The sequence below is a fragment of the Bos indicus x Bos taurus genome, chromosome 9 (assembly GCF_003369695.1).
Source record: "Bos indicus x Bos taurus breed Angus x Brahman F1 hybrid chromosome 9, Bos_hybrid_MaternalHap_v2.0, whole genome shotgun sequence".
NCBI classification, from domain to species: domain Eukaryota; kingdom Metazoa; phylum Chordata; class Mammalia; order Artiodactyla; family Bovidae; genus Bos; species Bos indicus x Bos taurus.
Genome location: NC_040084.1, coordinates 96,960,002 through 96,975,466, shown reverse-complemented (window position 1 = coordinate 96,975,466; position 15,465 = coordinate 96,960,002). Strand labels below are relative to the sequence as shown.

The 15,465-nt window shown below is 46.1% G+C and overlaps 1 protein-coding gene across 4 annotated transcripts in view; it reads right to left on the bottom strand.

Annotated features, from left to right (window-relative positions):
• MAP3K4 (mitogen-activated protein kinase kinase kinase 4) overlaps positions 1-14,361 on the bottom strand; it is a 149,205-nt gene extending 134,844 nt beyond the window's left edge. For all 4 annotated transcript variants that reach the window (XM_027551987.1, XM_027551989.1, XM_027551988.1 and 1 more), the window contains exons 1-2: positions 14,217-14,361; positions 7,698-7,836 (exon numbers count right to left, since the gene is read on the bottom strand). In XM_027551987.1, the coding sequence (XP_027407788.1) occupies positions 7,698-7,836; positions 14,217-14,331 (254 nt within the window). In that variant the 5' untranslated portion in view covers positions 14,332-14,361. The remainder of the gene's footprint in view (positions 1-7,697; positions 7,837-14,216) is intronic.
• Positions 14,362-15,465: the final 1,104 nt, after the last annotated feature.

Here is a 15,465-nt window from a genome sequence, read left to right as displayed (position 1 = left end):
CCATAACAAGACGTCAATGCATGCTTGTTTAATGACAGAGCAGTCATTGCAGAACTTACACCGGGTAATTCTCAACCCAGCAATTGAAAGTGGCATTATTATATGTGGAAATAAAATACCGGGGTTCTGCTTTCCCACCAAAGTGGACTCCCCAAAAAGAATAATTGAGCTGAGCTTCCTGAAAATTACTGGTTTGGGTTTTGACCGATAACACTAATATCTAAACGTCCCTGTATTTTCAAAATGCAATGGTCCACACCGTTTGGTTCCTAAAGCAATATAAAATCGTTACATCTTCTGGTGACTTATTTTAAGTGTTACAAAATACCACAGCACTAGTCCTGAGTCATAGGACTAGTTTGTTTCTAGAATAGTCTGGGGTAAACGCACTGGGAGGAGACCAGCACCTGGGCAGGGTTCTGCGGATGGCATGGCCTGGTGAGGTCACCATTCAAAATACCAGATTACCACAATGGCACGCATTTACCTTCAAATACCTCTGCTCCTTTCTCCTGAAATATTGGCCTATCTTCAAAATTAGTCACTATTTTGCAAACACGGATGGGAGATTTAAGGAGGTATTTGAAAGGAGAGAAGCCTCAGGAGTGTTGGGATAGAAAAGAGAGGTGAGCCAGATTTTATCAACGATTACCACCTATGGATAACCTACCTGCCTGCAGGCAAGCTCAGTTGTGCCTGACTCTCTGCAACCCCACGGACTGTAGCCCAACAGGCTCCTCTTGTCCATGGAACTTTCCGTTCAAGAATACTGGAGTGGGTGGCCGTTTGCTCCTCCAGGGGATCTTCCCAACCCAGGGATCAAACACCCTGTCTCTTGCATCTCCTGCACTGGCTGGCAGATTCTTTACCACTGGCGCCACCTATAAATGAAAACGGACTGTACTTCTCTAATTGCTTATAATCCTAACTCTGAACTTCAGATTACAAACTACTGTGACAAAGTTTGTGGAGTCTTTCTTTCATTTTTTTTTTTTTTTTTTTTGAGGGTGGGGAAAGGAAAGCAAGCATTTTGTCATGAAAACCACCAACCAGCCCATCCCTACAAATGCAAACATATATCCCACTTCTCTTAATATAGCACACGGGCTTTAGTTTTAGCGCAGAGAGTGTTGGGAGGATTTCTTTCCCAGTTGTGTTTATTTATAATATGGGTGTGGAGTAAAATATCAGATCACAACAGGTTATATACTTCCATGCAAGCCTTTCCTTTCTGCCCAGAGCTATTTCTACATTCCTTCTTAACCTCAAATGTAAAAAGTGTATCTTGCCAAATTGTGATAAATTGTTACCTGCGTGGCAAAGAACTTGCTAACTAGAAGTAGCTCCAGTCTTCCCAAAGTACATCCTTTATGTAACAAAGTGAATCTACTTTTTGTACATGTGCAACCTTGAAAAAAATAAAAGAGGGGGGCTCAGCAAAACAGCTGGATTATTCCCCCAAAAGCTTGAACATACGTTTAGAGACATTTTTAAAATGAAATTTTGCTCTTAAAAAAAATGAAATGGTATAGTTTGATGCAGAAGTCATCTAAAAATAGGCGTTTGGTAAAAAAGCTTTCTGCCCATAACACTAGGGCTGTGTGCCTGTGTGTACATGCCTGTGTGCTGTGCTGCATGGGCGAAAAATGGTAACTCAGGCGCTAAGAGTCGGACACGACTGAGCGACTTCACTTTTCCCTTTCATGCATTGGAGAAGGAAATGGCAACCCACTCCAGTGTTCTTGCCTGGAGAATCCCAGGAACAGGGGAGCCTGGTGGGCTGCCGTCTATGGGGTCACACAGAATCGGACACAACTGAAGGGACTTAGCAGCAGCAGGCTCAAAAAAAAAATTTTTTTTGTTTTTAATTAAAAAAAAAGGCCTTTGGTAAAGTTCTTCCACAAAACCTAAAATCTTAATGTTTGTTGAAATGCTTTGCAGAACTTATATACACAGTAAAATAATCATTTTGTTTCATAAATGTGAAACTTCAGAAAGTATGCAAAATGTAATCAAAATGAATCTGAACTTCTATATTCAGAATAAAAGCATTTAAAAATATTTTGTGAAACCGTATATGTATTTTCTTGCACCTACTGATTGTCTTGTGCTTTGGACCTAACTGTGATTTCTGGGTTTTCCCTTGCTGTTTTTTTCCTACCTACCTAGAGTCTTTCTTGGTGGTGGGATGGTCCTTTTGTTTTAAGGACAGGAGGTGAACACCAAGGTAAACACTTGTGTTGTCATAATAGTGTGAGGTGAGTGAGTGAAGAGGCATTTCCAGTGGAATTTTAACTATCATGAACTTATTTCTTAGTTACTTTGGCCTAGATTATTAAATAACAAACATAACTATTTCATGTGATTTTGTTAGTATATTTCTTACAAACAAAATACACAAATAACTAAAGGGTAAAAGACGGAGGGGTTATGGATATACCACTGTAGGTATCATTGCCATGTGACTGGAAACTCTACTTGCCTCGCAGAAAGAATAAACTGTGATGACCCATAACGTGCCTCCCCCGTTTACTTAGTCCTGTATCTGTGAATCAACTTCCTTCCTGAAATAATGGCTAGAATGTCATCACCAGAAGCAAGTGTAAATGTATCTCTTAGATTTAACTCTTCACTTTCGCAATCTGGAAAACAGAAATAAACTGCACTTATTTATCCTCAAACTATTAGGCAATGACTATTCAACCCATTAAGGTAAAAGACTGGGAATAATATGAAATTTTAACAGGTCTGGATTCCTAACAAGTAAGAAGGTAAATGAAACTTTGAGGTAGTTTCAACACGTGACATTGAACCCTCTCTCTTACTGACTAGAAAAAAAAATTGGTGATGGAAGCCAATTGGTTTCTACCTAATACTCCATAATGACCTCTATGGGAAATGAATCTAAAAAAGAGGAGATACATGTATACCTGACTGACTTAGCGGCATAGCAGGAACTAACACAACATTGTAAACCACTTATCCTACAATACAAATTAAAAACGAAACAAAAAAGAAGTGGTTTCATTAAGACATGAACGAAATTATAATTTCCTGTTATCTGATCTATGGGCTTTTCTGGTGGCTCAGATGGTAAAGAATCCGCCTGCAATGCAGGAGACCTGGATTTGATCCCTGAGTTGGAAGATCCCCTGGAGGAGCGCATGGCCACCCACTCCAGTATTCTTGCCTGGAGAATCCCCACAGACAGAGGAGCCTGGCGGGCTGCAGTCCATGGGGTCAATGACATTCGTGTATTAGAAATACCGACACACTTCGTTGCCTATCCCGTAGATACTGATCAGTATGTTGATCCAGGTATAAGAAATCTTTCACCTACTTTGTAGGTTTCACAAAGTAAGACACGCTTTGAATACAGACCAGTCCAATAAAATTCTTCCCTTTGGGAAACGTATTTCTGAGATATCTGATAGTACGTATAATTTTAATAATTGCTCATACGCATACTTAAGGTCACAGAAAGTTCTGATATTCGAAACATACTGATAGTTATATTGACCCAAACAGGCAAAGTGGTCAATAGCAAATCGTTCGTGGAAGGAGTGCCTCAAATCTCTCTAATCGGGAGCACAGAAGCTCAGTGGCAGTTTTTATGCAACAAAGAGAATTTGCTGTCTTCAATTCTCTTACCAAAATGGGGTAGAAGGCCAACTCATTGTCAAATACATTTTAAAAAGCCATTTTTATTTATGAGCAAAACGTTCCCTTTAATAACGCAGGGGGAAAATGTGTCAAAATAGAGGTATTAAAACAAAAATCTACAAAGAAACAGGAGTGAGCACACATTGGGAGAAAATCTTGACAATATTACCATCAAAAAGTCATGTGGAGGAGTGGTCTAGCGAAGATAAAAGCAGCACAAATGATGTCTCAGTAAGCAGTCCCGGCGGGCAGCGTCACGGGTGTGATGATAAAAGAAGGAAAGAACAAGCATGCGAGGGCGTCAGGGGAGCAGAGCAAGGTAATCACTCATGAACGGCTTCAAAGAAAGCGAACAGGAGACTTTCTAAAGACACGGGAAGCGGAAAAACAAGCTATTACAATTTGTTACCCCTTCTAATTCTAATGAAAATGTCTTTCTGTAGACATTTCATTAAAAAAAAAAAAAAAGTCTTTTTCTGTAGAGAAGAGGTGTATCCGAAGCAGAGCTGGAAGATGAGAAGGAAGCGGAGGAAATAAATTATGACTGGGGAAAAAGACTTAGTCAAGATGGGGTGGCCTCTGACTTGACTCCTCACAAAGCCTCTTTTAAATGGCTGGGGGCAACGTGATGCTAATTAGTACAACACGAAAAATAATTAGAGATATATCAGATTCCAAAACCAAACTAGCACAAAGGGAGACAGAAGTTAGGGTCAATACGACCCAGCAAACTGGCCGTATCTTAGGTGGATGTCCTTTCTCAATATCAAAAGCCGATTATAGAGCAACCAGGGGCTTTCCCGGTGGTCCAGTGGTTATGAAGCTGCCTTGCAATGCAGGGGACACATGTTCAATCCACAGTTGGGGAAGATCCTACATGCTGCGGACCAGCCAAGCCCGGGCACCACAACTACTGAAGCTCCGAAGCTCCAGGGCCCAGGCACCACCAGGAAGAGCAGCCCCCTCGGGCTGCAACTCGAGAAAGCCCGAGCACAGCAGTCAAGACCCAGCACAGCCAGAGATAAAGAACTAATGTATCTTTAAAAACCTAACATATTTAAAAAATAAGGAAAGTTGGTGAATCGCTTCAGCATTGGCTCAGTCTGTTCTTTTCTACATAGCTCACATTTCTCGAATAACATAACGTGATGAGCTTAGCTACACTAACTCAGTGACACAGTGGAGGATGTGGAGAGCTAGATTCAGGGCAGCTTGCACACAGGACAGTTGAACTACTAGTTTAAAATGAATGGGCTTTTAACAACCATTTGCAGAATTAATAGAAACGGCCTCTTGATTAAGGGATGCTCTTGATTAAGGATTCGCTCAGTTGTGTCCGACTCTTTGCGACCCTGTGGATTGTAGCCCACCAGGCTCCTCCGTCCATGGGATTCTCCAGGCAAGAGTACTGGAGTGGGTTGCCATTTCCTTCTCCAAGGATTCGTAATAATGAACCAGGGCTTTGTCTTCCTTCCCTGGACCATACCTGGAGACATGGTAGGGTCTTCTCTAAGATGTCCCATTTTCTTGGGTTGCTGAGGGACTTGGGAAGTCCTGAAGCACCAGGAGATGCTGGATCTGGGAACAGGGGCGCTGGCTGCAGAAATCTGGAGGACTGTCATCTAATGGAGGGGGGGGAGTGCTGACCAGGCCAGCGTAAGTGATTGTCATTGAAATCACTTGTTGATCACCTTGAAATCACTTGTTGATCAGTAGGGCGCTGTAACTGATTAAATGCCCACTTTTCTAAATCCAGTTTTGTATACTTGTTTCTGGGCGTCCCCGGTAGCTCAGTGGGCTACTTATCTACTTATCAGTGAAGGAGAAATGAGTTCAATCCCTGGGTCAGGAAGATTCCGTTGAGAAGGAAATGGCAACCCACGCCAGTATCCTTGCCTGGGAAATCCCATGGATAGAGGAGCCTGGCGGGCTACAGTCCACGGGGTCGCAGAAGAGCTGGAGACGACTTAGTGACTAAACAACATACTTGTTTCTACTTTGTAAGAAAGACGAACAACAACTACCAGTAATCTATTCAAAAGAGAAATCTCCAAGGTCTGACCTTCTGGGAATTCAGCTCCAGTCTTCACCATTTATCAGCACTTAAATTGACAGTCTCTGATAAGGACAACTTAATGCTTGACCAGCAGTATAAATTGTTACTTTCAGTCTTTTGTTTATATGTAACCACAAAAAGTACACAATGTTTTTGTTCTCGTGGCTTATTTCATAGATCTATATAATCCACTTTTTTAAATTAAAAGATGTCTCAGTGATGGGCAGAAAAAAGAAACTTAGTACAATGTGTAATACAACTTTTTCTTATAAAGCTATCCATACACACACACATACATACATATATATGTCATACAGGTCAAATTACTAAATGGGATAGAACTTTTAGAAATTGGATATTTTTTCTGATTAATAAGCACATTAGCTAGTTTTAGACTATTAATTTTACTGTACTTATATCAATTTGAAAGTGAAAGTAAAAGGGTTATTCACTCAAGTCATGCCTAGCTCTTTGCAACATCATGGACTGTAGTCCACCACACTCCTCTGTCCATGGAATTCTCCAGGCAAGAATACTGGCATGGGTTACCATTTCCTTCTCCAGGGGATTATCTCACCTGTAGTTGTACATAACATGAAGCATACAGAGCACGTGAATACTCATAGCTAAGGGCATATAAATGCCCTTTTAACCTGCAATCAATATACCCTATGGTAAGCTACTTCTTGCCATTTAAATCAGAGTTAATAACAAAAATGTTTTGCATGGCTTTCAAAATAGATGGGTAAAAAATAGAAAGTGTGGCAGATTTTATTTTCTTGGGCTCCAAAATCACTGCAGATGGTGACCGCAGTCATGAAATTAAAAGCTCCTTGCTCCTTGGAAGTTATGGCAAAGCTATGGCAAACCTCCTAGACAGCATATTAAAAAGCAAAGATATTGCTTTGCTGACAAAGGTCCGTCTAGTCAAAGCTATGAGCCCTGGTGGCTCAGAGGGTAAAGCACCTGCCTGAAACGCAGGAGATCCAGGTTCGATCCCTGGGTCAGAAGATCCTCTGGAGAAGGAAGTGGCAGCCCACTCCAGTACTGTATGTTGGATGTGAGAGTTGGACCATAAAGAAGGCTGAGGGCCGAAGAATTGATGCTTTCAAAATGTGGTGCTAGAGAAGACTCTCGAGAGTCCCTTAGACAGCAAGGAGAGCAAACCAGTTCATCCTAAAGGAAACCAACTCTGAATATTCATTGGAAGGACTGATGCTAAAGCTGAAGCTCCAATACTTTGGCCACCTGATGTAAAGAGCCAACTCACTGGAAAACATCCTGATGCTGGGAAAGATTGAGGGCAGGAGGAGAAGGGGGGAGCAGAGGATGAGATGGTTGGATGGCATCATTGACTCAATGGACATTAGTTTGAGCAAACTCGGGAAGACGGTGAAGGACAGGGAATCCTGGCATGGTGCAGTCCATAGAGTCGCAAAGAGTTGGACACGATTGAGGGACAACAATATGTCTTTCTAGGAACACAGGTACAGCATAAAACAGGTAAAATTTGTAGCAGGAAGATGACATGCCCACAGTGGGCATGTTATGGCAGAACTGATGATATTGGTTTTTCCTGGCTGTAAAATGTCTCTGCACGGAAATACAGGTATTGGAGCTCTTTGCCCATCTCTTCCCACCCAGGCCGCCACAGTCTCTTCACACGCCCTCAGCAAAGGGGAGACGTAGGGGCTGCCCTCCTCCGAAACATGGCCTACTCTGGTCAGTTTCGAAACTGGACTTCAGGGTCTGGAGCACCAGGGCCAAGCATCAGCGCTCCTGGAAAGGGAAAAACCCACTCACTGAAAATTCCATTCCTCCGCGTTCACAGATTGTCAACCCAGCCACCCGGTTGTGTTCCGACGCTGAGCCAGCTGCTGGGCCGAGGGACCTGACCTGCTCCCCACCTCCACCCCCGGGAGGGCGGGCCACGCGCCGGCAGACCCGAGCCAAGCTTGGAGGAGGAGGGGTCCCCTACCTTGGCTCCGCGCATCCTTCCCCGGGGCGGGTCCCGGCTCCCGCCGCGCGGGCACTGGCTGCGAGGCCGCCGCCGCCGCGGCCCTGTGACTTTGCCGGAATGCAGGCAGCTGCCGACTTGGCCAGCATCTCCAGTTTTCCTATCAGAGGCATAAATCGTCCATAGCAATTGGCCAGGCGCCCGCACCAGCTCCCATCCCCGCCTTGGAATCCTCTCCCTTGCAGCCCAAGCCTGCAGCCTGAGAAGGGAATGAGCTGGGCTGGTGGAGCCACTGAGCAGAAAACCTGCGACAGGTTTGGTGGACCTGGGGACCCCCACCTGGGGGCGCGGGCGGCAGCCCCCGCGGCTGAAAAGGCCGGGGTCTGCCGTCCCCTACCGGCCGCTGTTGGTCGGAGTCCGCTTCTGTTTGGCTCCGAAGTGTTTTCCGGCCGAGTAGAGCGCTTCAAAGGCCCGGCTGAGAAGAAAGGTTGTTTGCGATTCTGTGGCTTGGAGTGAAGTCTGAACTGCGTCAGAGCTACTGCCCCCGAGGCGCTGAGATCGCCCAAGGGGAGGCAGTTTCGGCTGGGATCGCCCAAGGGGAGACAGTTTCGGTGTTTCTGGAAACTCCAAGCTCTTGCAGGAAGCCCACGTTCCACATTTAAGCGTGTAACATAATCTGTTTTTATCTCCTATGGCTTGCCCGTCTCTCCAGATAAGCAAGACTCTGCAGAACTGGGCTCAAAAAGGAGCTTTGAGAAGAAGAAAGACTTCGATGCCCTGAGTCCTTGCCTGCCCTAGTGTTGATTGCAACAAAAGCTGACCCCCTTAAAGGCCTTTATGGATTAATAATGAAGAGAGACCAGAAAGAGAAGCTTTCATTCAATTTCATTTATTGGAGCACCAACACACCCTCTGCTGGTTTGGGGACATACAAGGGAAAGGCAATGTGCAGTGCGTGTCCTGGAGTTTACCCTCTGCCTGGCGATGTTCATTCTAAAAACAGAAAGCAAACAGAACTCTGCACAATTAAGCAGCAAGCTCAGCACAAGAAACTGAAATGTGCAAACCCAGGCAGATGGCCTCTGGGCAGCACTGCAGAGATAAGCAGCAACGCCCCTCACCCCCCCACCCGGCCCCAACCCCACCAGGTCCAGGCAACACATTTCTGCTCTTTCTACCAGCGCTTGGCTTGGCCTCAGTGCTGGGACTTCCAGGGTGATCACAGTTCCGCAAAAGCAATAGGTGCTCAGTAAATGCTCATTCTGAGCGTTGGAGTGAATGACTGTGGCAATGATGGTAAGCTGGAGGGCTGAAGGGCTTGGCCCTGGCATTCGATACCCCATCCAGCCTCACCAGTTGTGTGACCCTGGGTCAGTTAACTGAACCTCTCTGTCTGTGTCAGTAAAATGTGAACGATAACACATTCCTCTTAGGGTCAGGAGGGGGAGTAAATGAAATAATCCATGTCCAGTGCTAGGGGCTCCCCCGGAGGGCTCAGCGGTAAAGAATCTGCCTGCCAATGCAGGAGATGCTGGTTCGATCCCTGGGCTGGGAAGATCCCCTGGAGAAGGAAATGGCAACCCGCTCCAGTATCCTTGCCTGGGAAATCCCACGGACAGAGGAGCCTGGTGGGCTACAGTGCAAGGGGTTGCAAAGAATTGGACACACTGAGCGACTGAGCATGCCCAGGGCCTCCATGCAACCATTTCTCAATCCAGTGTAGCTAATACCATTGTTGCGGCCACTGCTGTTGCTTCTTCCAGAAGAAGTCTGCAAGGCAGTGGTTAAAAGCAGTCACTTGGGACCCAGATACTTAGGATTCTTTCCGTTGGCATAACTTTGGGCAGGTGAGTTTCAATGTCCTGACCTGTAAGACGGTGATAATAATAATAAAGGAAAAGCTCCTAATCATAGCATCATTTACTGTACTTCATCCATCGTGGTGTTTGTGCTCAGCAGAGAACGGACAAGTCTACAGAAAATGGTAGTTGGAAGTGAAAAGTTGCTCCTAAGGTCATAATGTCTGTCTCTTATTTCACTTGTCCACTCCTTTGCTCATCAGCAGATCCGTTCTTAGTGAACTGTCCGCCCATGTCTGAACCCGGTGCTTCCTTCCCAAGAAGGCGTGACTGACGGCAGCCCTTGGTTTCAGACAGAGCAGGTTTCCTGCAATGTCTGATGTGCAGTAATTTCCACAGAAGGGCCCCCAGGACTTTTCATGAGATTACTGCTAAGTTTGGCCTGGGCAGGTGGAAAGGTGTCTTGAGGATCCAAATGCAATAACCCTGTAGCTCCCATAGTTATTTAGATGGTAGGACTTGGTTTTGTAAAGTAGGTCAAATAAAGCTGAACGATGTTTGCAGTAATCCCTCACTCCACAGGTGACAGGGGGAGGACTCTGGAAGGAACTGGGGTACAGAACCCCGCAGGGGGCTTGCGGTGACATATAGGGTAGCTGTCCCTTACCCACGGAGCCTTTCCCAACTATCAACTGTCCTTTAGTTGCTAAGTCATCTTTGACTCTTTTGCGACCCCATGGACAGTAGCTTGAAAGCCTCCTCTGTCCATGAGATTTCCCAGGCAAGAATACTGGAGTGGGTTGAAGAAGCCATTTCCTTCTTCAGGGAGTCTTCTGGACCCAGGGATCAAACCCTCATCTCCCGCTTGGCAGGTGGATTTTTTACTATCGAGTCCCCAGGGAAGCCCATGCAAATAGGTTCATTTAAAAAAAGAAAGAAAGAAAAAACTGATCACTGGAGAGTTCAAAGTGTGTTTTGTGTCATCTTCTCAGAACGGAATGTCACCAACCCCACGGGGCTCATGAGGGGGCCGTCCCACACGGTCATTACCTGCGTCTTGTCCCTTTACCACCCTCACACTTAGGACATAATTCACCCATTTCCAGGCAAAGTTTATATACTTGTCTCCCATCTTCTGCCTAAACTCTCCAGACATCAAACAAACAACTTCTTTATGATACTTGAACCCAAAATCAATATATCCATCCCACTCATTGAACTAGGAGGCTTCCCCGATGGTTTCCACTGAGATAAGAGTCCACCGAGTCTTAACCTAGCAGATTTCTTTTTCTCTCACTAATGTGATACGATACATGGATTTGAAAGGCATCAAGCTAGAAGAAAGTCCTGGGAAGTATTCCAAATCTTACAGCTCATACATAAAAGTAATTTCATGGTGGCCTCCCTAAATTTTACAACAATCCTTAAAAGCTGTCTTTCATTACCAATAATAAGTTATGAACTTGAAAGTTTTTAAATCTACCGACAAAAAAATGCTCGAGAAAGAATGAATGATTTTTCTATTCTCTCATAAAATGTGATGTTACAAAACCATTGTTAAATGGAGATTCAGTCAAAGAACACTCATGTTGGGGCAAAAGCATTACAGAGGTGGGTCAGGAATTTGTTGAATAAAACGTGCTATTTTCCTGTGTGCTGTGCTCAGTCACCCAGTCGTGTCCAGCTCTTTGTGACCCCATGGACTGTAGCGCACCAGGCTCCTCTGTGGACTTCTTCAGGCAGGAATCCTGGAGTGGGTTGCCATTTCCTCCTCCAGGGGGTCTTCCTGACCCAGGGATTGAACCCTTGTCGTCTGCACCTCCTGGAGTGGCAGGCAGATTATCAGTGTGCCACCTGGGGTCTGTATATATTTAGTGAGACTGGTGGGCAGAGTGGATTTTGTCTGGAGCCTTGGCCATTGAGATTTGGCTGCATAGGGTGTTGTGACCCATATGTTCTTACCTGCTGGGACACACAAGCACATCTCACTTGAATTCTCAGAAGCATATGTGACTGCTGACCACTCCCACCGTCAACAAAGTCTCACTCTCCTTGGTTTCCCAGCACCCCACCATTACTGCTCTCTAGCTGACTGTTCATCCCCTCAAAAGACCTCCCTTGGGCACTCCCTCGCACCGTACACAAACATAAACTCAAAATGGCTTAACGACTTACACGTAAGACCCGACACCGTAAAGCTCCTAGAAGAGAACACGGGCCAAACTTTCTCTGACACGTCACAGCAATGTTTTCTTAGGTCAGTCTCCCAAGGCAAAGGGAGCAAAAGCAAAAGTAAACAAATGGGATCTAATTAAACTTTACAGCTTTTGCACAGCAAAGTAAACCATAAACAAAATGAAGATAACCTACGGATGGGGAGAAAATACTTGCAATTTCCAAAACATACAAGCAGCTCGTACAATTCAATACCAACAACAGCAACAAAGAGAAATAAAAAAACGAACGACCCAATCAAAAAATGAGCAGAAGACCTAAACAGACATTTTCTCCCAAGAAGACACACAGGTGGCCAATAAGCATATGAAAAGATGCTCACATCACTAATTGTTAGAGAAATACAGGTCAAAACCACAAAGAGGAACCACCTTACATGGGTCAAAATAGCCATTCTTAAAAAAATCTACAAACAATAAATGCTGGAGAGGGTGTGGAGAAAAGGGAACCCTACTACACTGTTGCTGCTGCTGCTGCTAAGCCACTTCAGTCGTGTCCGACTCTGTGCGACCCCATAGACGGCAGCCCACCAGGCTCCCCCGTCCCTGGGATTCTCCAGGCAAGAACACTGGAGTGGGTTGCTATTTCCTTCTCCAATGCATGAAAGTGAAAAGTGAAAGTGAAGTTGCTCAATCGAGTCTGACTCTCAGCGACCCCATGGACTGCAGCCTACCAGGCTCCTCCATCCATGGGATTTTCCAGGCAAAAGTACTGGAGTGGGGTGCCATTGCCTTCTCCGACTACACTGTTGAGGAGATGTAAATTCTCCAGCCACAATGGAGAAGAGTATTTTATTCCTTAAAAATAAATTTTTAAAAAGTTTTTCCTTAAAAAAAATAGGAATAAAATTGCTATATGACCCAGCAATCCCACTACTGTGCATATACTGGGATAAAACTCGAATTCAAAAAGATACTTGCACCTCTATGTTCATAGCAGCACTGTTTACAATAGCCGGGATATGGAAGCAACCCAGATGTCTATCAGCAGCTGAATGGATAACGAAGATGTGGAAAATACCTTGTTCCATCCCAGGTCCTCTTTTCTTCTCCCGGGGTGACCTAATCCACTTCCCTTGTTTCAGTGTTATATACTCGATTCTGTATCTCCAGCCCACACCGCTTCCCTGGGCAAACATTTCCTGCAAAAAGGCAGGTAGTAAATATTTTATAGGCCTCTAGCCAGCATACAGCTTCAGTCGCATCTACTCATTGTCATACACATGCAGCCAGTGGCCAGTAGTAAATGAACAGGCTGGGCTGTGTGCCCGTAAAATTTTATTTACAAAACCAGGAAGCTGCCCCATGGCCTATGGTTTGCCAAAGCCTGCTCTAGACCCAAATATCCAATTGCCTTCTGGGCAACTGCAACGGGGGACTTTCATAAGCTCCCAGAGGTAACATGTTTCCAAGCAAGCCCATCTCATTCTTTGCTGGGTTCCTTCTCGATGAAGACATCCCTCTCTACCAAGATAGACACCCTGGCACCAGCCTTGATTTCAGCCCCCAGATCCAATCAGTCACAAAACCTTGTCAGTTCTACTTTCTAACCACCTCCCCGATCCCATGCCCTTTCTGTTTCGCCCTGCCCATGCCCTGTCTGCTTTCGGACTTTGTTAATCTGTCACCTCCTTCCTTTCTGGGCTTCCCTTGAGACTCAGCTGGTAAAGAATCCGCCCGCATTGCCGCAGACCTGGGTTGGATTCCTGGGTCGGGGAGATCCCCTGGAGAAAGGAAGGGCTACCGACTCCAGTATTCTGGCCTGGAGAATTCCATGGACTGTAAAGTCTGTGGGGTGGCAAAGAGTCAGACACGACTGTGCGACTTTCCGTCTCAGTTTCCTTCCTTCTCTGCTGACCACACTTGAGGCAGGAGGATGAGGACACTCCTTCAATTTAAGACCCTTCAAGGGTCCCTGTCGTTCTTGCTGGGGTGTAGATGCGATTCCGGCTCATCTCCGTTTTCTGATTTCCAGCCTGAAGGGCTTTGCATCTCTTGGATGGGACCCTTGCCTCTGCGACTTTGCCCGTTCATTTTCTCTGCTCAGAACAGGCTTCTCCTGTTTCTCACCCCTCCCGCTCATCCTCTAGAGTCGGGGTCGCTTCCCGGGAAGCGGGGTCTCGCTCCTCCCGCCGCCGAGCGTCCTTCCCGCTGCGGGCCGGCCTCGCAGTCCCAGCCGCGGACGCGCACCGCCCCCTCCCGGTCAGGTGGGGAATCGCGGGGGGCCGGGAGGGCTTCCCCGTGTCCCTGGCGCTCCGCACCGCGCCGGCCGCCCTGCAGACCCTGCAGCGGCGAGGACTGAAGGCCGCGGCCCAGATCAGGGCTCACTTTCCTCGAAACTCTGCCCCCCACTTCCTACCCGCCGCCTCCCAGCTCCACGCGTCCCTCAGGGACCTTTCGGGGCGCCTCTACCGCAGGGTGGGTCTGGCGGGGATGCGCAGATGAGGAAGGGGTGGTTTATTGGGGTCCAGGCGAGCTGCTGGGGCCTCTGTTGGTGGGTGGCTCACCTGCATGCAGCGATGATGGTCTCCCTGAGCACCCGGGAGGCCCGAGCCGGCCTGAGTGCCGACGGCTCTGGATTGCAGGGCGACGTGTGTGTGGCGGCTGTTGAGCCAGAGGCATCAGTGAGGCTTGAATAATGTCTGGGCTGGAGGCGGGGCGCGTGGAGGCAGGGAGAGGGCCTGTCATCTCAGTCACCCTTCTTGTGAGCCCACAGAAATCAGTCAAAGGTGGGGTTAGGCTCCCCACTTTAGAAATATAAGTTGAGATTCTCCCCTGAGCAAGTTTCTGTACTTTGGGAGTTCTCTAATATTATGGAAGTATTTACATCATCCTGGGTCCTCTTAAATATATATCCAAATATGTACTGACATGTTCAAATATGTACATATATATACAGATACATACACACATGTCCAAATATATACACACATATCCAAATATGTACAGATATGCTCAAATACATAATACATATCCAAATATGTACATAAATGTCCAAATATATACACACATATCCAAATATGTCCAGATATGCCCAAATACATAACACATATCCAAATATGTACTGTTGCTGCTGCTGCTAAGTCACTTCAGTCGTGTCCGACTCTGTGCGACCCCATAGACGGCAGCCCACCAGGCTCCCCCATCCCTGGGATTCTCCAGGCAAGAACACTGGAGTGGGTTGCCGTTTCCTTCTCCAATGCATGAAAGTGAAAAGTGAAAGTGAAGTCGCTCAGTCGTGTCTGACCCTCAGCGACCCTATGGACTGCAGCCTTCCAGGCTCCTCCATCCATGGGATTTTCCAGGCAAGAGTACTGGAGTGGGGTGCCATTGCCTTCTCCGTCAAATATGTACATACATGTCCAAATATATACACACATATCCAAATATGTACACACATATCCAAATATGAGAGATTTCCCAGATGGCTCAGAGGGTAACGAATCTGCTCACAATGCAGAAGGCTTAGGAGACACAGGTTCAATTCCTGGGTTGGGAAGATCCCCTGGAGAAGGAGGTACCAATTCTCTCCAGTACTCCTTGTCTGAAAAATCCCATGCACAGGGGAGCCTGGGGGCTACGGTCTATGCAGTCGCAAAGAGTTGGACATGACTGAGTGACTAAGTACATGATATCCAAATATATACACACATATCCAAATAATGTACTATGTCCAAATGTATACACATATACCAAATACAAACATATATCTAAACATACAGATGTATCTCTAAGTATACTGAAATATATACATAT